The sequence below is a fragment of the Drosophila kikkawai genome, chromosome 3L (assembly GCF_030179895.1).
Source record: "Drosophila kikkawai strain 14028-0561.14 chromosome 3L, DkikHiC1v2, whole genome shotgun sequence".
NCBI classification, from domain to species: domain Eukaryota; kingdom Metazoa; phylum Arthropoda; class Insecta; order Diptera; family Drosophilidae; genus Drosophila; species Drosophila kikkawai.
Window position 1 is genome coordinate 23,207,298 of NC_091730.1, and position 24,283 is coordinate 23,231,580.

General features: G+C 42.4%; 2 protein-coding genes, 1 long non-coding RNA gene and 3 pseudogenes across 3 annotated transcripts; 4 read left to right on the forward strand and 2 right to left on the reverse strand.

Moving 5' to 3' along the window:
* The first annotated feature begins 792 nt into the window (after nucleotides 1-792).
* On the forward strand, nucleotides 793-2,042 carry LOC108080894 (probable ATP-dependent RNA helicase spindle-E; annotated as a pseudogene).
* Nucleotides 2,043-2,386: 344 nt separating this feature from the next.
* LOC121502235 (probable ATP-dependent RNA helicase spindle-E) lies at nucleotides 2,387-3,976 on the reverse strand (annotated as a pseudogene).
* Nucleotides 3,977-6,418: 2,442 nt separating this feature from the next.
* Nucleotides 6,419-14,479, forward strand: LOC108080905 (protein argonaute-2-like; annotated as a pseudogene).
* A 3,767-nt stretch (nucleotides 14,480-18,246) lies between these two features.
* On the forward strand, nucleotides 18,247-19,059 carry LOC138928498 (uncharacterized). Its single transcript, XR_011444916.1, has 2 exons — nucleotides 18,247-18,452; nucleotides 18,548-19,059. It is a non-coding gene; the product is annotated as an uncharacterized lncRNA (long non-coding RNA).
* A 737-nt stretch (nucleotides 19,060-19,796) lies between these two features.
* Pc (chromodomain protein polycomb) lies at nucleotides 19,797-22,272 on the forward strand. Its single transcript, XM_017182561.3, has 2 exons — nucleotides 19,797-20,023; nucleotides 20,367-22,272. The coding sequence occupies exons 1-2, from the start codon at nucleotides 19,907-19,909 to the stop codon at nucleotides 21,462-21,464; spliced, it is 1,215 nt and encodes a 404-aa protein (XP_017038050.1). The 5' UTR covers nucleotides 19,797-19,906; the 3' UTR covers nucleotides 21,465-22,272.
* A 301-nt stretch (nucleotides 22,273-22,573) lies between these two features.
* LOC108085813 (probable serine hydrolase) lies at nucleotides 22,574-24,193 on the reverse strand. Its single transcript, XM_017182563.3, has 2 exons — nucleotides 23,866-24,193; nucleotides 22,574-23,802 (listed from the first exon to the last, which is right to left on the reverse strand). The coding sequence occupies exons 1-2, from the start codon at nucleotides 23,971-23,973 to the stop codon at nucleotides 22,909-22,911; spliced, it is 1,002 nt and encodes a 333-aa protein (XP_017038052.1). The 5' UTR covers nucleotides 23,974-24,193; the 3' UTR covers nucleotides 22,574-22,908.
* Between the last annotated feature and the right edge of the window lie 90 nt (nucleotides 24,194-24,283).

A 24,283-nucleotide genomic window follows, 5' to 3' on the forward strand; every position in this document is an offset into this window, starting at 1 on the left:
GTGGCAGCTTCTTAGGTGCCTAGATTTGCTTAACTCTACCATTTTTTGCCTTTTTCTGGCTTAGAAAAAGGGCAATTGTAAATATAATAGGCAGTACTTTACGTTGTTTGCTTATTACCAACAACACAAGTTAGCTGCTTGAGCAGTAAGAAACGATGAAAAAACAAAACATTTCGATAGCAGAAATTTGCCGAAAACCGGAGCAGCTAAAAACTAAAACGGTTCGTTTTCGCCCAAAACGAAATCGACGAAATTTTACGATTACCGGAGCAGGCCTGAATAAAAATAACGTTTCAATAAATGACTTTTTATAAATAAATTACGCACACTGTACAACGCAGCATGCCCGAATATTTATATAATAATTTATTATTTCATAGGGCTGCCTATTATTATTATTGGAAAAATAAATAAAAAATTTATAAACTGATCGGTGGTTGTTAATAGATACAGTTCTGGAAGTGCGAATAATATTTTATAAATTATGTTTGATATTCCACATGTTATTTTATTCATAAACCAACCAATTCAAATAATATAAAATACATTACGTAAATATTTAAACAAAACTAATAAATATAAAGAAATCGACTAACAAAAGTTAAAATATTACGTTCCAACTAACCATCCATACAATTTACAAAAGCTATCGATACATTGATATATTTGAATAAATGCTCGATAACTGATTGGTGTCATCCCTGGTTTTTACCGCTTTAAGTTATCGACTTGGCGACAAAAGTCTTCTTCTTTGTGACCACGGAAACCAACGAATCTGGCGTCGAAACCGAGATGGACTATTATAAGAAGTACAGGTTTAATCTTAACCGCGACAAAACCTTGTCGATCTACGCCAAGCGCGATGAGATCTTGGCGGCAATCAAAGGTAATCCGGTCGTAATTTTGAAGGGCGAGACGGGCTGCGGCAAGACGACGCAGGTAAGTCAAGCTCATTTCTATTACATATCCATTTAAATTAAAGATCAATGTGATTTAAATTAGTGAAGGAGTCATTTCCTATTACATTTTCCATATATAGTGGCTTATTTCAACTCAATTCTGATTTCAGGTCCCGCAATACATTCTTGACGAGGGCTTCATGACCGGCCAGTATTGCAACATTGTGGTGGCCCAGCCGCGTCGCATAGCCGCCATCTCCATTGCAAACAGGGTTTGTGAGGAGCGCCATTGGCAACTGGGCACTGTGTGCGGCTACCAGGTGGGCTTGCACCGTGAGACTGGAGACGACACCCGTTTGCTCTACTGCACCACCGGAGTGCTGCTGAACATGCTCATACACAATAAGACATTGACTCACTATACGCACATCGTGCTCGATGAGGTGCACGAGCGCGATCAGGATATGGATTTCCTGCTCATTGTGGTGCGTCGCCTGCTGGCAACCAACTCGTGCCACGTAAAGGTCATCCTGATGTCGGCTACAATCGATCCTCGCGGCTTTGCCGACTACTTTGCCACCAGGAACTCGATGCCACCAGTGATCAGCACCAGTCATGGACGGAAACACTCGATTGAGAAGTTTTACCGCGATCAGTTGACCAGCATCAAGTGGAAAGACGATGTGGAGGGTCAGAACGAACCGCGAATCCTGGAGGATGGCTACAAGGCGGCGTTGAAGATTATTCTGATCATTAACAACATGGAAAGGCAGGCGGAGAGGCATTCGGGAGTGAGCTACCACGAGGCCATGCGCCAAGGGGCCGTGCTCATCTTTTTGCCCGGTATCTATGAAATTGAGTGCATGGCGGATAGTATTACCAATTTGTTGATGCAAGAGTAAGCAAAGTTGGCACATTTTTGTCACATTTTTATTTTATTTTGTATTGTTTTTCCCCACAGTAACTCCATGAAGATTAATATTGTGAGATACTGCTCCCTTATATCTACCGAAGATCAGCGGGGTGTGCTTTGAATCCCCGCCGTCCGGATACCGGAAGGTCATTCTCGCAACCAACATTGCTGAGAGCTCCATAACGGTACCGGATGTGTCGTACGTCATTGATTTCTGCCTTACGAACTGATGTGTAACCACGTTCGGGCGGCGTTGATCCCTCCTTCTCACCACTGAGTGCACCATCTGACTTGGCACCGCCGTTTGGCGGCAGCGGCAACTGGGCATCATCATAGCTGGGCGTCACAGATTCCGCGCACATGCACTCCAGCAGACTGAAGATAATCTGCCAGTCCTGTTCGGAGTGTATATTCTGGGCCGAGGTCTTCAGCAGCTCGTAGATGCCAATCGAAATCTGCTTCGAGATGTGCTGCAGCAGTGCCGGGTTCAGCTCGGCGACGGATGAGTAACATCGGCGCCCAGGTATATTATTATTTCTTTCCTGCCACCCAGTCTGTAACGCTTGCCGCCCAACTAGCCACCAATGCCCAACCTTCCGCTCAATTTGCCAATGCTCTGCCTGCCGCCCAGCTTGGGCAATGTTTTATTGTGTATCAATTTGTTCAGCAGCACTCCGGTGGTGCAGTAAAGCAAACGGGTGTCGTCTCCAGTGGCACGGTGCAGGCCCACCTGGTAGCTGCACACGGTGCGCGGTTGCCATTGGCGCTCCTCGCAAACCCTATTTGCAATGGAGATGGCGGCTATGCGACGCGGCTGGGTCACCACAATGTTGCAGTACTGGCCGGTCCTGAAGCCCTCGTCAAGAATGTATTGCGGGACCTAAAGTCAGTGTTGGTGGCCTTATCGGTGACCAGCACCTTCGTAAGGCAGAAATCAATGACGTACGACACATCCGGTACCGTTATGGAGCTCTCAGCAATGTTGGTTGCGAGAATGACCTTCCGGTATCCGGACGGCGGGGATTCAAAGACCACCCCGCTGATCTTCGGTAGATATAAGGGAGCAGTATCTCACAATATTAATCTTCATGGAGTTACTGTGGGGAAAAACAATACAAAATAAAATAAAAATGTGACAAAAATGTGCCAACTTTGCTTACTCTTGCATCAACAAATTGGTAATACTATCCGCCATGCACTCAATTTCATAGATACCGGGCAAAAAGATGAGCACGGCCCCTTGGCGCATGGCCTCGTGGTAGCTCACTCCCGAATGCCTCTCCGCCTGCCTTTCCATGTTGTTAATGATCAGAATAATCTTCAACGCCGCCTTGTAGCCATCCTCCAGGATTCGCGGTTCGTTCTGACCCTCCACATCGTCTTTCCACTTGATGCTGGTCAACTGATCGCGGTAAAACTTCTCATCGAGTGTTTCCGTCCATGACTGGTGCTGATCACTGGTGGCATCGAGTTCCTGGTGGCAAAGTAGTCGGCAAAGCCGCGAGGATCGATTGTAGCCGACATCAGGATGACCTTTACGTGGCACGAGTTGGTTGCCAGCAGGCGACGCACCACAATGAGCAGGAAATCCATATCCTGATCGCGCTCGTGCACCTCATCGAGCACGATGTGCGTATAGTGAGTCAATGTCTTATTGTGTATGAGCATGTTCAGCAGCACTCCGGTGGTGCAGTAGAGCAAACGGGTGTCGTCTCCAGTCTCACGGTGCAAGCCCACCTGGTAGCCGCACACAGTGCCCAGTTGCCAATGGCGCTCCTCACAAACCCTGTTTGCAATGGAGATGGCGGCTATGCGACGCGGCTGGGCCACCACAATGTTGCAATACTGGCCGGTCATGAAGCCCTCGTCAAGAATGTATTGCGGGACCTGAAATCAGAATTGAGTTGAAATAAGCCACTATATATGGAAAATGTAATAGGAAATGACTCCTTCACTAATTTAAATCACATTGATCTTTAATTTAAATGGATATGTAATAGAAATGAGCTTGACTTACCTGCGTCGTCTTGCCGCAGCCCGTCTCGCCCTTCAAAATTACGACCGGATTACCTTTGATTGCCGCCAAGATCTCATCGCGCTTGGCGTAGATCGACAAGGTTTTGTCGCGGTTAAGATTAAACCTGTACTTCTTATAATAGTCCATCTCGGTTTCGACGCCAGATTCGTTGGTTTCCGTGGTCACAAAGAAGAAGACTTTTGTCGCCAAGTCGATAACTTAAAGCGGTAAAAACCAGGGATGACACCAATCAGTTATCGAGCATTTATTCAAATATATCAATGTATCGATAGCTTTTGTAAATTGTATGGATGGTTAGTTGGAACGTAATATTTTAACTTTTGTTAGTCGATTTCTTTATATTTATTAGTTTTGTTTAAATATTTACGTAATGTATTTTATATTATTTGAATTGGTTGGTTTATGAATAAAATAACATGTGGAATATCAAACATAATTTATAAAATATTATTCGCACTTCCAGAACTGTATCTATTAAAAACCACCGATCAGTTTATAAATTTTTTATTTATTTTTCCAATAATAATAATAGGCAGCCCTATGAAATAATAAATTATTATATAAATATTCGGGCATGCTGCGTTGTACAGTGTGCGTAATTTATTTATAAAAAGTCATTTATTGAAACGTTATTTTTATTCAGGCCTGCTCCGGTAATCGTAAAATTTCGTCGATTTCGTTTTGGGCGAAAACGAACCGTTTTAGTTTTTAGCTGCTCCGGTTTTCGGCAAATTTCTGCTATCGAAATGTTTCGTTTTTTCATCGTTTCTTACTGCTCAAGCAGCTAACTTGTGTTGTTGGTAATAAGCAAACAACGTAAAGTACTGCCTATTATATTTACAATAGCCCTTTTTCTAAGCCAGAAAAAGGCAAAAAATGGTAGAGTTAAGCAAATCTAGGCACCTAAGAAGCTGCCACACTTTTCACAGTTTTAATTCCGGTGGTCTCAAATAATTATTTGGTTAATTTGGACCATTTAAGTAATCACATTAAATAGCATTAATTATAAACAACAATTTTGGCGGTCCTTTAAAGTTATTAATGTATTCATTTATATTTTATAAGTATTTTTAACTGGCTGTTTCGTTCCACCAACAATATGGCAACCTTGGCGATAACTTTTTGCAGTGAACTTATCGACCTATCGCCAAAACGAGAAAACTGGTTGAACACGGCAAAAATTTTGTTGTCAAATCTGAGGTGGGGTCAGAAATAAATTTTTTATAAAATAACTACCTGCTGGAATGATCTTGTGGTGGTGTGGAATAAACATCAATAGACCCCTGAGTATTTTATTTTTATCTTTTTGAAAATAAGATAGGATTTCATATAAAAAAAAGCCATTTACTTTTCATTCCGGCCAAAAAAAGGTGCCCGTTTTTCGAATCGAAAAAATCTTTCGTTTTCGATTACCGGAGCACCAATTTCTCGTTTTCAAAAACGAAAACGAAAAAATCTTCCCGTTTTCGATTACCGGAGCAGGCCTGTTTATAATGATTTACAATACAAAAAGGTTTCCATGTCGAGTTTTCAGAAAATGTTATCGATGCATATATATATATGTTTCTTCCTTATATTTATGAAATTAACTGATTTTTTAAATTTGGGGTGAAAACTGGATTTTTTATGGGGAAAATTTAAACTTCTTGCGATTTCTTAGGGGGAGAGCCAAATTTTCATCTGGCAACGCTGACCACGCGGAAGGATACAATACAGAAGAAAGCTGAAAAATGGATAACAGAAATGTAAGTAGTACTTAATTTAAATTTAATTTAAATTATCTAATTTTCCATTTCTTACCTTTTCAGGCAGCACTTTTCTTAGATAGCTTGAATGCCGCGCATAAATACGATAGCCGCCATGTATTTGGTTAGTCCAAAAAAGTGTAAAGATGCACGCACACATACACACACACAAAATGGTGTCTTATTACATATGGACTTCCATATGTACTTTCAGCAGCAGCAACAACAACAACAGCAGGAGGTACCGCATCGCCAGCCCATACACCTTCACCATCAAGTGGCTTGGCAACCACTGCAGCAGCCGTCCTCTATTGATCCAACGGAGGCGCTCAGCAACCAACATTCGCTGATAATGCAGCCACCGAATCCTCAAGTAAGTATGAATACCTCTTAAGGGCAGACATCTGAGTAATTTTTTTTAAAAATCATTAATTTTTTTTTTCCTTAAATAATTCTTTAGGATCTAAAAAATAACATATCAAAAGATAGAGTCCGGCAAAAGTTTTTAAGTGTCGAAATTTTCCATTCTGCGGCGATGCCTCACATGTAATCATATACGATTTTAAAACTTTAAACGCGTTTATCTCAAAACCACTTTTTTTGAGTTGGCCGGAAACCTAACTCGAACAAATCTTAACCGATCGATCTGAAATTTTGACAGTATATCCAAAATATCTATGGCTATCGACACACGTAGGATTTTTTTTATTTTTTTGCTTTTACTTTTTTTTTATCAACAATTTTGTGACGTTTTTTTTCATGAAAATTGAACTTTTTATTTAATCACTCACCATTTTGCTAAAAATCAAAATATCTAAAAAATCCTACGTGTGTCGATAGCGGTTGATATAAAGAAACTTACAAAATTTGATTTTTTGTTATACATCAAAAATTTAGGACGTTAGGTTTTCGGTCATGGACCCCTTTCAAAAAAATAGGGCCTACAAAGACATGCTCTAATATAATAATAACTTTCTATGTCTACTTTTAGCTACTACAGCAACAGCAACTGCTGCAAATGCTGCAACAGCAGCAGCAGATAATGGCACTGCAGCAGCAGCAGATAATGGCACAGCAGCAACTGATTATGCCTCAGCAGCAGCAGATAATGGCACTGCAGCAGCAGCAGATAATGGCACAGCAGCAACTGATTATGCCTCAGCAGCAGCAGATAATGGCACTGCAGCAGCAGCAGATAATGGCACAGCAGCAGCAGCAGATAATGCCACAGCAGCAACTGATTATGCCTCAGCAGCAGCAGATAATGCCACAGCAGCAGCAGCAGATAATGCCGCAGCAACTGATTATGCCTCAGCAGCAGCAGATAATGCCACAGCAGCAGCAGCAGATAATGCCACAGCAGCAGCAGCAGATAATGCCGCAGCAACTGATTATGCCTCAGCAGCAGCAGATAATGGCACTGCAGCAGCAGCAGATAATGGCACAGCAGCAACTGATTATGCCTCAGCAGCAGCAGATAATGGCACTGCAGCAGCAGCAGATAATGGCACAGCAGCAGCAGCAGATAATGCCACAGCAGCTGCTTATGCAAATGCAGCAGCAGCCGCAGCAGCAGCATATTATGCCACAGCAAGTGTTGATAACGCATCAACAATTGCCTCAACGCACGCCTTCTCCGCAACAGCAGCAGCAAATGCCGGAGCATTGCTCCCCACAAAGTCCGGCATCAAGTCAGATAGCGCCCACCACTCCGGGAACTCCCACCAGCAGTGTGGGAAAGCAATTGCCGCTACCCACAACGCCTCAGCAGCAGCCGCAGCAACCGCAACAGTTTATGCCGCGCGGCCTGCCACCGCAGACCTCGTTGCCCGGTAAGCAGCAGCAACCACAAGCTCCACAGCTGCAGATCGTGTTGCCACCACCATTCCAACAGCAACAACCTCAGCAGGTGCCACAGCAGCAGCAGCAGCCACCGCAGACGCACGCGCACTTTATGTCCTTGGATGCGCACAAGACAGCCGAGTGCATTGCCAAGGTGAATCAGCAGAATAAGCCGCGGGTACGCCAGCAGGTTCCTTACCAACCGCCAACTGGAGCACCGGGCAGCATAGTTGCAACACAGCCGGCATGGAGTTCTGTTGTACCGCCGGGCCACATTATTGTCAAGATGCAGAAGCCACCGGGATTTACGCAGCAGCAGCAGATGCTCTGGCTGCAGCAACAGGGCAAGCTACAGGTGGTCGTCGGAGCCGGCGGCACTCCTGGTCTCACCCCGATACATCAGCAGCAGCAACCGGAAGTGGGAGTGGGTCATGCGACACAGCAACAGCAACAGGTGCCGCAGCAGCCGCTAGGCAAGGAAGCAGTGCAGCTCATCACTGGACCCAAAGGACAGCACATAGAGCAGCAGACGATTGTCCAACAGCCTTCAACGCCGGGAACACCCACCCCTCCGGGGGCAATGCCGGGTTCTGTAACAGGCGGTGCCAACACTTCGGTCACGACTTCAACAAGTGAGTACATTTTTTCTGAAATTGTTTTGTATTTTGGTAATTCCACAAAAATTATGAATTACGAATTCTTCAAATTTCATTTACACTGCTCAAAGTATTTCCTTGACAACCCTTACATCTTTTCTCACTCACCCAGCTCCCGATGGACAGCCCCAAGTAACCAAGGAACAAGTGGTAACCGAAGCTACACCGCAGCAGCAACAACAACAGCAGCAGCAGCAACACCATTCGCCAATGAGGCCGGCCATGCCTCCGGTAAGTTTAAAAATTAAAAAAGATACAACCACGCATTGCTGTGCTGTGTGCAGGGTATTATAATTTCAGTCCGAAATTTGCGAAGCAGTGAAAGAGACGTATCCGACCCTATAACGTATATATATTCTTAATCAGCATCATCAGCCTAGTCCATCTAGCCCTGTCTGTCTGTCCGTCCGACTGATCAAACTAGTCCCTCCATTTTAAATATTTCACAATAACAATTTACTTATAGTCCTCTATATATGTCTCAGCGGTCCGGATCGGACGAATCAGTTGATGTGAACAAAATGTCAAGCTGGGAATGTAAAGCTGTAACTGTCAAACTGTAAACATAATAGGTATAGGTGAAATGTAATGAAACTCTGTTCAGTGCCTGTTTTCGGCATTATAATTTATAATATAAATATGAAAATCAATCTGCAAGGGTATACAAACTTCGGCATGCCGAAGATAGCTTCCTTTCTTGCTTAATAACAAATTTTTAATTTCTTAAATGTCTTCATACAGGCCACCACACTGGATTCGGTTACCGCACAAGCCACGACACCGGCCATGCTTGCGGTAAGTTCAGAAACAAACATAAAGTATATATATTTGTGATCAGCTTCAACAGCCGAGTCGATCTAGCCATGTCTGTCTGTCTGTCTGTCCGTCTGTCCGTCTGTCTGTCTGTCCGTCTGTCCGACTGTCTGTCTGTCCGTTTCTACGCAAACTAGTACTTCAGTTTTAAAGTTATCTGAATGAAACTTTGCATATATTGTTGTAGAATTTTGGTATAAATTTCATAAAAATCGGACAAATATATCATATAGCTGCCATAGAAGCGATCGGTAATTGTATCAAATATGTAAAGCTGGGAAGCTGTCAAACTGTAAATATAATAAAATGTAATGAAACTCTGTGCTTGTGAGTGTTTTCAGCATTTAAATCTATTATTTAACCATCAAAACAAATCTGCAAGGATATACTAACTTCGGCGTGCCGAAGTTAGTTTCCTTTCTTGTTTTACATTGATTTCTTGTCGTAAATTGCATAGAAAATCAGTCGACAGTATAATTTGTTACACATATTTCCTTAATTTTAAAACAGCAGAATAAATGTCTGTCTTCGTTAAAAAACCAAAGAAAGTTAAATTTAAATTTTTATTTCTTATTTAAATTACATTATATTTGCTATTTGTGTCTACTTAAGCTATTAAAGTTAATGTTTACTTATATTTGATGGAACAGATTAGTAATTTTAATGAATTGTATGATATTTAATATGTCGTTGGGGCTTGATAGGAACTCCATTGGGTTATACTGGCATGACACTGCCGCATTAAATAGAGACTTCATTAAAGATTTGACAGCGCTATAGCGTTTTACACAAGTGCGAGCAAGACGACTATATGGCGCTCTAATGCATTAGAATAATGCATTAGCTACTTCATTGCCGCGATAATCGATAGATCTACATAAAATATACCAGATACTCGATAACAAAATACGGGTTTAATGAAGAAAATTGTAATTGAAAAATATATTAGCCAGTTCATTGACAGTATGGTCTCACAATGAGAATTTTATTTCTATAGCATTTCTCTGGTTTTTTGAACTCAAAAAATATTAGAAAATTAGGAAAAATAATATGTTTTGCAAGGTTCTTGCTCTGCAAAATTAATTAAACATTTTTTTTTTGTAATAATTAAAAAAATTGGAAGCATCATTGGTTAAAAACACAAATTTAAAGGATTCTGCATTTATTTATGCAAGAATACTTCGACGAGGAATTTAGAAATTCATAGTAATACGCCGCGAATGGCGGCCGTTTTTTTTGTTTACCTTTTACGGTCGGTGATGATTCACATGGGAGACATCAATATCCGCCGCCGGGTCGGCCTTTTCCTCATCACCGGTTGTTGTCAACACCGGACCTGCCGGGCGGGCAGGAACCTGAGGTTCTTGTTGTCCTGCCGGCCCGGCAGGAACGGGAGGGTCGCGTTCCTCTGCCGGCCCGGCAGGAACAGGCGCCCTGTTTGGCAATGCCAACATCCTTCCTCGCATCTCAGGATGGCCCATTTGGCATGCTAGCTGGGCCAAGGCCCAGCGTTGCTTCCAGTTGAGACCTTGGGGGGCGGGAGCAGTCCCGCCGCTGCTCATCCCGCCGCTGCTTACGCAGTGCTCTTCGACCTGCTCCTCGACCTGCTCCTTCTGCTGCTGATCCAGCTGCGGAGGTGCTTCTTCTTTCTTCGCCTTTTTTGCAGGTGGCTCTTTAATTGAAAAGAAGTCCGCTCAGATCGCTTATCAGCAGCAAAATACTCGAAATCAAAGCGGCTATACGTACTGGTGATGCCCTCGAGGAATTCTTTTAAATTGCCTGTGAAATTCTCGCAATACACGAATTTTGAAAACGACGAAGACATATTTGCATATTATATATTATATATTATAACAACAAAAACCAAACCAACACAAATGAACAGTAAAAAAATCAAAAATTGCACTTACGGGCAGATCGGCCATTGTTTTCTTGTAGTTTTCTTGCACTTGCACCGAAAAAATTTTACGCTTTTCGAAACGAGACCATGACAAGTTGCACAGGAATGGGAAAAATAGCAATAGTTTCGTAAACTATCGTATTTCAGGTATTGAAGGTGAGTTGTTTGTGAGTTTTTCAAGCGATTCCCACTTACACTTATCTGTGTCGCAGCGCAAAGATGGAGTCGCTCAGGTGGCCAAGATGATTCGATTTGCCGCCACATCTACCCAGGAGCGTAAGGCAAAGATTATGAAACTGCTAGAGTTCTTTCAGCACAACCTGGACCCAACTATCAGCCGTTTTGGCATCCGTATCGCCAATGATTTTATTGTAGTAATACTGGCATGACACTGCCGCATTAATTATGCCCATATGATACACTAATGCAGTTTTCATTAATTAGCTACTTCATTAGAACCTTGAAAGAGACCACTATATGTGTAATTTTGTGTAATTTGGCTTCGATTTTGCTTGGATTATTTTGGTAATACGACTACGGTCACACCGACCGTAAAAGGTAAACAAAAAAACGGCCGTCATTCGCGGCGTATTATTATGAATTTCTGAATTCCTCGTCGAAGTATTCTTGCAAAAATAAATGCAGAATCCTTTAAATTTGTGTTTTTAACCTATAATGCTTAAAATTTTTTTAATTATTACAAAAAAAATAATTTAAATTAATTTTACAGCGCAGGAACCTTGCTACCGCAAAACATATTATTTTTGCTAATTTTCTAATAATTTTTCAGTTCAAAAAACCAGCGAAATTATATAAAAATAAAATTCTCATTGTGAGACCATACTGTCAATGAGCTGGCTAATACATTTTTCAATTACAATTTTCTTCATTAAACCCGAATTTTGTTATCGAGTATCTAGTATTTTTATGTAGATCTATCGATTATCGCGCCAATGAAGTAGCTAATGCATTATTCTAATGCATTAGAGCGCCATATAGTCGTCTTGCTCGCACTTGTGTAAACCGCTATAGCGCTGTCAAATCTTTAATGAAGTCTCTAATGCCCATATGATACACTAATGCAGTTTTCATTAATAAGCTACTTCATTAGAACCTTGAAAGAGACCACTATATGTGTAATTTTGTGTAATTTGGCTTGAATTTTGCTTGGATTATTTTGGTAATACGACTACGGTCACATCGTCCGTAAAAGGTAAACAAAAAAACGACCGCCATTCGCGGCGTATTACTATGAATTTCTGAATTCCTCGTCGAAGTATTCTTGCTTAAATAAATGCAGAATCCTTTAAATTTATGTTTTTAACCTATGATGCTTAAAATTTTTTAAATTATTACCAAAAAAAAATTTTAAATTAAATTTACAGCGCAAGAACCTTGCCACCGCAAAACATATTATTTTTCCTAATTTTCTAATATTTTTTCAGTTAAAAAAACCAGCGAAATTATATAAAAATAAATATCTCATTGTGAGACCATACTGTCAATGAGCTGGCTAATACATTTTTCAATTACAATTTTCTTCATTAAACCCGTATTTTGTTATCGAGTATCTAGTATATTTTATGTAGATCTATCGATTATCGCTCCAATGAAGTAGCTAATGCATTATTCTAATGCATTAGAGCGCCATATAGTCGTCTTGCTCGCACTTGTGTAAAACGCTATAGCGCTGTCAAATCTTTAATGAAGTCTCTAATTAATGCGGCTGTGTCATATCAGCATAATTAATGCGGCAGTGTCATGCCAGTATTAGAGACTTCATTAAAGATTTGACAGCGCTATAGCGTTTTACACAAGTGCGAGCAAGACGACTATATGGCGCTCTAATGCATTAGAATAATGCATTAGCTACTTCATTGGAGCGATAATCGATAGATCTACATATTATATACATATAATATAAAACACAAATTTAAAGGATTCTGCATTTATTTATGCAAGAATACTTCGACGAGGAATTTGAAATTCATAGTAATACGTCGCGAATGGTGGCCTTTTTTTTTGTTTACCTTTTACGGTCGGTGTGACCGTAGTCGTATTACCAAAATAATCCAAGCAAAATCGAAGCCAAATTACACAAAATTACACATATAGTGGTCTCTTTCAAGGTTCTAATGAAGTAGCTAATTAATGAAAACTGCATTAGTGTATCATATGGGCATAAACACCCAAATCCTCACACCGCCCCAGTTGGAGTACCATAACAGCATGTATTCCCTGGCTAAAAACGGATCGTGGCGTATGGACAATAAGCAGTTTCTTGAGACCCAGCCAAAGGAGCACAAGTGGGCGATTGTGTACTTTCAAGGTCCCAAGATGACATACAACCAGGTGGCCGACTTTGAACAGAAAGTGCTTATCCAAAGCCAGAATGTGAACGTGAACTTGGATAAAAAGGCTGAGATACGCCCCTTTAAGGATGAAACGAGTCTAGACAAGTGCTTCGTAAATCTTCAAAACCATTGCTATCTGGCCTTTGTGATCATGCCGCCGTTTGGAGTTACTTACGGTGCGATTAAGCAAAAAGCCGAACTGCAGCACGGCATTTTGACGCAGTGCATCAAACAGGATACTGTGATTTACAAGCTTAACAATAGCCAAACAATATCCAACATCCTGCTAAAGGTGAACTTTAAGCTAAACGGCATTAATCACAAGCTTAAAGACGTTTCTGGCGTGCCAATACTCGATAATGTTATGTTCCTGGGCGCTGATGTTACTCATCCGTCGCCAGATCAACGTAATATACCCAGTATAGTGGGCGTGGTCGCTTCTCATGATCCCGACGGTGCTGCCTATAATTACAGTTATCGAATGCAGCGCTCCACTTTGGAGGTAATCGAGGATATGGAGTCAATAACGGTGGAACATTTGCGTGTATACCGGGAGTATCGTAACTCATATCCTGATCACATTATCTACTATAGGGATGGAGTGGACGATGGCCAGTTGGAGAAAATCAAATGCGAAGAGCTCGGAGGAATAAATAAGGCATGTCGAAAGGTATGATTTTATTTGAAATTTATACTGCTAAAATCTAGTTTTCTCCTGCCATATATTTATTCTATCGTTTGCCTACTTAAAGATCGGCATTGAACCGGTTTGCTGCATAATAGTGGTGAAGCGTCACCATACTCGCTTCTTTCCGAAGCCAACGCAGATCAATAATTCCAGAAAAGACTATAACAACGTGGAGCCCGCAACAGTGGGCGATAGCTCCATCGTCCATCCGAAAGAAGTGCAGTTCTATATGATGAGCCACCAGTCCACCTAGCCGTGCCGGCTAGGTCGACGCGTTACAGCGTAATTGAGAATACCGGCAAACTGGATTATAATTTGATCCAGCAGTTGACCTACAACATTTGTCATATGTTTCCACGCTGCAATCGCTTGGTCTCGTATCCGACACCGGCTTATTTGGCTCATCATGCGGCGAAACGTGCTCGTGTTTATCTCCCCAGGTAAGACAATGCCATTGTTCTGTGATGTTTACTAAGTTTTCCCCATATTACAGCACTCATTCGTCCCGGGACCCAAAGGAGGTGTATAACAAGTGGCAGACTGTTCCAAAATTTAAGAAAATATACCCAATGCACTTTATTTAATAATTGCAGTCTTTAAACTTAACTCATTAGTGTAATGTAAACGTAACCTATTATAAAAAAAAAAAATAATAAAATTATAAGGCGATCGAAACGCCCTAAGTTAACGCCTGGTTAAGTTATTATTTCGAACAGTTTAGTTATAAAAAAAAAGACCAAATAAATGTTTAAAACATTTAATGAAAATTAATGGAGTGATTTAAACTTTGCATTAAAAATTGCTTTAATAGTTCTGACATTCATATAAAAAAACAAGAAAGAAAGCTAGCTTTGGCCAGCCAAAGTTTGTATACCCTTGCAGGTAACAATTAAAATATATCATAACTAAGCCAAAAATGCATTAATTTCGATTCGGAAAGCAGTTTTGTGTTAGTTTTTATTAATTTAAAAAAACTGCATACCAAATTTAAAATATTAAGAAATCAAAATTTTTGGCCGTTTTTGCTAATTTTAATGATGTAACCCCTTATCAAATTTCGCAAAAATGGCCAAAAAATCGATTTCTTCCGGACATGTCTAGAAAGATTCGCAAGTTAAAGCTGATCAAGAATATATATGGTTTATGGGGTCGGAAATGATTCCTTGACTTAGAAAAATATTATTTTGTATTACAAAATCGGGTTTTTTATATTAAAAAACTTCTTGATTATTTTAAAATTAACAAGAAAGGAAGCTAACTTCGGCACGCCGAAGTTTGTATACCCTTGCAGATTGGTTTTGATATTTATATTCAGGCCTGCTCCGGAAATCGAAAACGGCAAGATTTTTTCGTTTTCGTTTTTGAAAACGAGAAATTGGTGCTCCGGTAATCGAAAACGAAAGATTTTTTCGATTTGAAAAACGGGCACCTTTTTCTGGCCGGAATGAAAAGTAAATGGCTTTTTTATATGAAATCAGATCTTATTTACAAAAGGAAAAAAATAGTTTACTCAGTGGTCTAATGATGTTTATTCCACACCACCATAAGATCATTCTGGCAGGTAGTTATTTTATAAAAAATTTATTTCTGATCCCACCTTAAGCCTAGTACTCTGACGAGAAAAAACCGCTGTATAAATTTAGACAGCGGCTAAACTCCATATAAAAAAAACGGTGTCGAAAAAAAAAGAAGAAGAACTTTTAGACACGTCGTTTTTTTCGGTACTCTTACGACGAAAATGAAGCCTGCGAAAATTGAATGGCGTTGCCAGATCAAGATAGTAAACAGCTGATATCGCGCTGTCTAAATAATTCATTTGATTTATTTAGACACCCCTAATGGAGGGAAAAGTTGAAGGAAAAAGGTGGCATTGATAGGGGCTGTCAAGGGGAAGCCCATAATATGGAATTTAACCCACAAAGGACATTTTAATGCCATATTTATTAATATTTTTAATATTTTTTTTGAATATTTGTTTACAAACAGCTGTCCAGTGTGACCAAAGAAAATAATTAAACGCCATAAAAAGTACATTTTCATGGCATTTCAGGATTTTCCTTAATTTTTTTTGGTCACATTAGCTCGGTAGCGAAATAAACAGCGATTCCGCTGTCTAATTTAGACAACGGGTTTTTCTCGTCAGAGTACTAGGCTTTACCTTTTACGGTCGGTGTGACCGTAGTCGTATTACCAAAATAATCCAAGCAAAATTCAAGCAAAATTACACATATAGTTGACTCTTTCAAGGTTCCAATGAAGTAGCTAATTAATGAAAACTGCATTACAGTATCATATGGGCATTAGCAACTTACTTGCCGACATATACAAAATTTATTTAATCATTTTTTATTATTCTAATAAAATAATTTTTTTATTAAAAATCGCTTACGAAGCAGCCGGAGTAGCGATAATTCCGCTTTGGCAGGTCCATAATATGGCGCAACTGCTGCCGAGTTATTTCTCTTTGCTCCCAAAAAACTTTGCTTTTCAGGAATGTTATTTCAAAGTCGATGGTGGCCCCGGTACTACGGGCATGACACTGCCGCATTAATTAGAGACTTTATTGAAGATTTGACAGCGCTATAGCGTTTTACACAAGTGCGAGCAAGACGACTATATGGCGCTCTAATGCATTAGAATAATGCATTAGCTACTTCATTGCCGCGATAATCGATAGAAATACATAAAATATACCAGATACTCGATACGAAATACTTAAATAAAACAAACTCGAAAAGAGGGAAAAGGAAAGACGCACTCGACTTTGAATCAAAAGCACGCGCGCGCGCACGGCCTACGAACGGTCGCACTGGCTGCACGACGGCAGGGCACACTATCGGAGGCAAAAAACCGGCCAGTGAGCTGGCCACACTAGGGCCTCGCCGAGCCCTATATAAAGCGGGCCACGACACTGGAGAAGTCACTCAGCCGCTGATTGCGATCGTAATCACCCAAGCAGCCAAGTCATTTTTTTCTGGAACCAGGTAAATCCAGGTTCCAACCAAAACATTGTAGTTAGTCGTAGTCTTCCCCGCTAACCCCCCCCTTCCCCGCTAAGACCCTGGACGTCCCGCTGACTACCATGGACGACAGGACGTTACAACTTATTAAATAGTTGAAATCTTCTTGTAAACTCTCTATGTTCTTTGTTTCTGCTGTTGCTATGATTGCTTCTGTTTTTGATTTGTTTTCTACAAACGATGTCTTCATGCGTTTCGGTGCAATCATTTCTTCTTCAAAGTTACTTTCGTCTAACAAAATGTCTTTAGTTATGATTTGCATTCTTTTAGTACTTTTCGTTCCTGATTCTGCTGATGCGCTCTTGCTTCAGCTATTTCAGATTGTACTGAAGCTGCTAATGATTGTTCTGCAGCTAATACTGCTATGTTTGCTGCTATTGCTGCTTTTTTTGATGCTGCTGCTGCTTTATTTGCTATGTATTTTTTATCGGTTCGAGTCATATTTTCAGCTTTCTTCTTTGAATGGAATGAGTTGACATGACAGGTAATTTTTTGTTTAGTGTCTGCTACATATTTGCACATACTTTCTGTACAATAGAATTTTTCCGAGGATGATTTTTTAGTTTCTATCAATTTCAATGCCTTTTCTAATGGCATTTTACCTACGAGGCCGTGCTTTTCAAGCAAATGATCAATAAATGTAGAAATATTTATTGATGGAACATCACAATGTGGACATATTGTTAAACATTCAATCGTACTATTTGCTGGATGCCTATGTTTAATGTGATTTGTTAAGTAGCATTTCTGTGTAAATACCATTGGGCAATGTGGGCATTTTACTTTTCCAATTTTCTTTAATGTTATTTGGCGAAGCAATTGTAGTCTGCGTTTTTGTGTTCTAATATCATGTGCGACATTCTGGTGGTTTAAAAATTCAAATTCATTGTTTGTACTGAATGTGCACGAATCGCATGGATATTTAGCTGTACTACGTTTATCTGTTGTGTCATTTCTTTCGCTATTAACTTTCGCTAGTACTAGCAGCAATAATATAGAATTTAATAACGAAAGCAATCGTAGTACTGAAAGTACTAGCCCTATTAATATCGGAAATGATAACGAAGAAATTATTATTGCTGCTAGTACTAGCATTTCCGGCCCGGCAGGAACAGGCGCCCTGTTTGGCAATGCCAACATCCTTCCTCGCATCTCAGGATGGCCCATTTGGCTTGCTAGCTGGCCCAAGGCCCAGCGTTGCTTCCGGTTGAGGCCTTGGGGGGCGGGAGCAGTCCCGCCGCTGCTTCCGCAGTTGCAGGATCCATGGATGCTGCGTCCTAGTCCGCCGCCGCCTGTCCCACCACGTACTCCTCTGGCGCCGCCTGTGCCGCCACGTGCTCCTCTGGCGCCGCCTGCGCCGCCACGTGCTCCTCTCCAGCCGCCTGCACCACCGCGGCCTCCTCTGCCGCCGCCGCCTATTCCGCCGCCGACGCCGAAATTAAATGTGTAATTATTCATCTGGAACGGAAAGTTATTATGTATATTGATTAAAAAAATTTAGAAAATTCCAGACTTACTACCACGTTGCTTTGCTTTTCTTCCAGAAATGACTTTAGTGCCAGAGAATAAAACAACACAATTTATGTACGAAATTTTTCAATATATGTATATATATATATATATTTAAACTTTCTTTCATTTTACAATGATTCACATGGCCATTTGCTTATCACCGGCAGGAACGGGAGGGTCATTCTCCACTGCCGGCCCAGCGGGAACAGGCGCCCTGTTCGGCAATGCCAACATCATCTCCCTCATCTCCGGATGCCCCATTTGGCATGCAAGATGGGCCAAGGCCCAGCGTTGCTTCCTATTCAGGCCGTCGGGGTTGAGAACATTCCCTCCGCTGCTTCCGCAGTTGCAGGATCGGATGCTTCGTTCTATGCCGCCGCCGCCTCCACCACCGCGTGCTCCTCTGGCGCCGCCTCCACCACCGCGGCCTCCTCTGCCGCCGCCTCCACCACCGCGTGCTCCTCTCCAGCGCGTGCGGACCAAGATAGAATTATACAAGGTAGTCCAATCGGCTGCCATTTTGGTCCATTAATGTCAAAGCTTTAACCCTTAAGTGGCCAAGGAAAAAAATTACATTTACATACGTAGATGAGGTTTCGCATGGAGGTCTGATGAAACCATCATCGACATTTTAAAACAAAATAAAACAACTCGAATTTATATTCATTATTTTATTATATTCATTATTATTTATTATTTATTTTAAGATACGCATATACTTTGCAATTAAGAGCTTAAACAAGAGAATGGCTGTTAAACAACAAAAACAAAGAATTATGTCCAAGTCAAAACTTATAAAGATAAAATTACAATTACAATACAACTGATACGTCGCATCAGAAATGGCGCAGTAAATCTGACGACGAAAACTCACCTTTTCGACGAGATCGGCAAACCACTTGGTTAACGAGTCTGTAAGCTAAAGAAGGCCGGGTTTTCCAAAGATCCTTCTATATCGCTGTGGTATATATATAGCCCGATTTCTCCAGATTGGCAAAACTTCACATCTTCACTCTTCTGACACGATCAAGGCACTGTTGTGAAGGGCAAATTCGGGTTTTCCCCTAAAAAATCTAGGTAACCGATGATTCGCCGGAAATTCGCGATTTCGACCCATATCGGTATAATTCGCGATCAGCCATAGATAACTGATTTTTCGAAAATGCGCGCTGAAAAAACCGCCGCTCGGCGAGGCTGCCAACTTGCCGGCAGAACTGCTTCGTGTCCAGCCAGAAACTGCTTTGTTACTGCTTGCCTGCAACTAGCGTTGCCAGACTTTTCGTTCATGAGCGACCAAAGGTTGTAGTATTAGATATGGTTCAAATATCAGATGTGGATTTTTTCGGGGGAAATTTATACTTTTTGGAATTTTTTAGGGGGAAAGCCACATTTTCAGCTGGTAACACTGATATTATTTAATTACGGTCACACTACTGCTAACAAAAACGCGAAAAACAGAATTGTAAAAATTGGAAATTGCGAATAATATAAATAATCGAAGCATACATTACGCGAATTAATTAAAAATGACTGGACGTGGCAAGGGCGGCAAGGGGAAGGTTGTGCGCGAGAATGTGCAGGACGATCGGGACGATTTCCTGGTGTACGCGGCGGAGAAAATAATCCAGAAGCGCGTTAGAAAGGTGAGCGCTCGTAAACAAATGAGTGGAAAGCAGCGAAAATGGAAATGCCCGAGTGCAGGACGCAGTTTGCGCAGCAAACAGGACATGCAATATATGTGGTCGAAGCGCCACAAGGTCACATGTCCTTCGACATTTTCGGGCAGAGGACATCTGCTGCAGCAACCACCATTTGCACGCTGCATGTTTGCGAGTGTGCGTGTGGTTGTGTGTGAGGAGTGCGTACGCTAATGTGTCTGTGTGTGTGTGTGTGGAGAGGCTTCGAGATGTTTTTGTTGCGCTTCGAAGATGGAAAATCAATTAATTGTTGTCTCCTTGCATTTGCATTCTCAATTTTCCCTTGCAGGGCACCGTGGAGTACCGCGTAAAGTGGAAGGGCTGGAACCAGCGCTACAACACCTGGGAGCCTGAAGTGAACATTCTGGACCGCCGCCTGATCGACATCTACGAGCAGAGTAACAAATCGGCGGGCACGCCCTCCAAACGCGGCTTGAAGAAGAAGGAGAAGGAGCCCGATCCGGAGCCGGAGCAGGAATCCGAGGAGGACGAGTATACGTTTACCGGCGATGATGTGGACACCAACCACGCCACCACATCGACTGCCGGCGGTCCGATACACGATCCGGAGGCGAAGAAGGAGAAGGAGAAGAAGCACCATCACCAGCATCATCACCACCATCACCACATCAAGTCCGAACGAGGCGGCGGTCGACGTTCCGAGTCGCCGCTGTCGCATCATCACCATCACCACCACCACGAGTCGAAAAGGCAGCGCATGGAGCACAGCTCCTCCTCGAACAGCAGCTCCACGCACAACTCCTTTGTCCCGGAGGCCGACACTAACTCGTCCAGCTCCGAGGATCAGCCGCTGATCGGCACCAAGCGCAAGGCGGAGGTGCTCAAGGAGTCGGGCAAGATTGGTGTGACAATCAAGACCTCGCCGGACGGACCCGTCGCCAAGCCTCAGCCGCCGCAGCAGCACCAGCCAGGCCCACTGGAGAAGCTCCAATCTGCGATTCCCGATCATCAGCAGGCAGAGAAAATAGCCAGCGAGGCAGTCACACCTCTGAAATCGGAACTACAGGCCACCACGCAACCGGCCAGTGAAGCCATCTCCACGCCCGCTGAGTCTGTCGCCGAAGAGGATGAGGCTGTGGCCGGCGAGAGTGCACAGCAACAACCGCCGCAGGAGAACAACAATATACCAAAAGCGTGCAACAACCAGCAGAACCTGACCATTAACCAGAAGCAGCCGCTGACACCTCTGTCGCCGCGCGCTCTGCCGCCGCGCTTCTGGCTGCCGGCCAAGTGCAACATATCCAACCGCGTGGTGATAACCGATGTCACCGTCAACCTGGAGACCGTCACCATACGCGAGTGCAAGACGGAGCGCGGATTCTTTCGCGAGCGCGACATGAAGGGCGACTCGTCGCCAGTGGCTTGAGCTCAAGCCCAACTGATGCGAAAGCCGAAAACAATTGTAAATAGAGAAACCAAAATGGAGATGAAGGAGGCGTTGGGAGAGGAGGCACTAACAAATCCGCACTAAACGTTGCTAAGCATTTTCTCCCTAGGACGTAATTATTTATTGTATTTATTTTTAGCGTAGTTTTTAGTATGTTTGATTAGCTATTAGTATTGTTTTATTACAATGTTTACCCGGCAATTGGTGTCTTGAGCAAGTGCAAAAGTTCATTTACCAAAAGACTGACATTTAACTGTGCAATTTACATTGAAATTTACCATTTACAAGTTTTAAATTCCCGTAAAAGATTTTTAACGTAGGCTTTTAGTATTCCCTAATGACAAGTGCAAATATTTCCTGCAATATCGCATAGAGCTGTGCTGTCTTTTTGTAAATGAACAGTGTTGCGGCTGCTCAACGTGCCAGTGTAATAGATTGTATATCCTGCGGCATAGAATAGGTACATATGTCCAAGGCCTTATAAAAACAAGTTCTGAGCAATTTTTCACCAAGATACAAATTTGCCTAATCGTACGGCGTTACTCATCTTGTTATTGTAAGGTCTTTGGATTATATATTTATTTACACACATATATTGTATGTATATTTTTCTACAACACTTTGAATCTGATTGAGGACAACACGAGACACTCATACGCTACAAAATCGAACTCTATGCGAAACCGAAGCAATTGTTGATTACGCTTGATATATACAATTATACACAAACCGAAACGGAAGCATATTTATATATATTATTCATATATTCTCGAGTATCCCAATGTATTTGTTTATTATTACATATATTTCCTCGCGCCGACTGATTTTACAAAAAACGAAACCCCAAAAAGATATATATTGTAGCTTGATAAATACTTCTAGAATTTAGCTAACCAAAATCTCCACTTAATATTTATTTTATACCTCAGGCAGTTATCCCGGACTGCCCAAGTGCTGGCTAGATGGGATTTGAGCGCGTGCAGTGCACGGATACGTAATTCGGAATTCATAACCCATCTATTCACCACTTAGTCCCATTTTAATTGTATTTTACGTACCGCCCAATCCCATGGAAATTACTTGGGAGCTTTGGGAAATTTACAAATTCTTGTTTATTTTGCAAAATCGGAATCCGTATTGGCTAGTTATTAGTTGCGGCGCTAATTCCACACGAAAACAACTCAAAAGGTACCTTTTGACGTTCTGTAATTAAGTCTATAACATTAATGTTATTGCCGGTATATCGATTGTAAATAATAAATTAAATAGAAGCAACCAAAGTCTATGTCTTCTTCCTACTGCTGGGACAATATCGAGGGAATATCTGCGTCAAGGGCGAACTAAAGATAAGAATTAGGGATAAGGGCTACCAATCAACTAGTTTGTACACTCTTTAGATGTCCAGATCCACGCCAGCCCGGTCTCATAAGGGTCGGTACTTGTTGATAAACGAGTTGATGATGGGCGCCACCTTCTCCGGCTCGTTGAGATGGACGTGATGAGTTCCCTCCACCTCGTGGTACTCGAAGAGGGGATTGTTCCGCAGTTCGGCCAACGTGGCATCGAAGTACTCCTTGCGTTCGTAGTACGGCGCCTGGAGGGCCTTGATGAACAGATGTGGGCACTTGATCCGCCGCGCCATCTCCATCGGCACCTCGTGGTGCAGCGTGTAGAAGAGCGAGGACTTGAGTCGGTTGTCGCGGGAGAAGTAATACTTGTGCGGCTCGTGGGTCGAAGGCCTGCAGTTTCGCTGCAGCAGGTACTTGCAGGACTCCAGCGACACGGATTTGTTGGAGCCCTCGTGAAGTCGGTTCACCAACTCGTCCCACTCGTAAGCCGGCGGCTCTGAACCGCTCTTTAGCCTCCGTTCCAGCTTCAAGGTGGCCTCCACTCGATCGGCCAGCCCATCCACAGTTTGGCGCGCACTCCTGATCGGCGGCTTCAGCACATCAATGCCCACGAATAGATCCACTTTGTCCGGAAACAGGGCGCTGAACACGAATCCGTTGATGGAACTCATCGAGTGGCCCAGTATGGATATCTTGTCCCAGTTGTAGTCGTCCATCAGCCGACGCACGATCAGCACCAGGTCGATGGAGTGATAGGAAGTGCCGGCCGGCAGCCAGGACGACAGGCCGTGACCCGGAGCATCGATGCTCAGGAAGGAGAGATGCGAGGGCAGCAGGGGAGCCAGGGTGTCGAAGGTTCCGGCGTTATCCTGCCATCCGTGCATGCCCACAATGGGCCGCACATGCTTGGGTCCGTACCACTTGCCAGCGATCTTTCCCCAGGGCACTGGTATAGAGATTTCCTCATACTAAAAGTAAATGTCATCATGATTACAAGAATGGAACATACGAGAAATAACGTGACTACCTACGTGCTTGGTAAGGATCTTGAGAGGCTTGCTCGATCCACTGCTCGAGTGCCGGACACTCTGAATACTTGGAAGCTTTATCAGCAGACGTAGACTTCGGTGCACCTTCATTTTGCGGCAGCGACTATTTGTGTTGTTGAGTAATGCAATGGCACGTTGTTCTGTCGCCGAGGACAGTCGGTGATGTTCTGACCGTGATTTCACCAAGCATGGATTGGGATGAGAGCAGCGCTGTGCTTTGCCAGATGAACTTTGATCACCTTGGCCTTGGTCAGTTTCTTTGGTTTACTTTTTGATAGAATTAATCACCCGTTCGAACTTCGAAGTCGCACTGTAGAGTAGAGATGGCAATAAGTCGATGAACAAATCGATTAATATGATTTATTTGCTTTTATATTTTTATTTTAGATGAGAGTTAAAA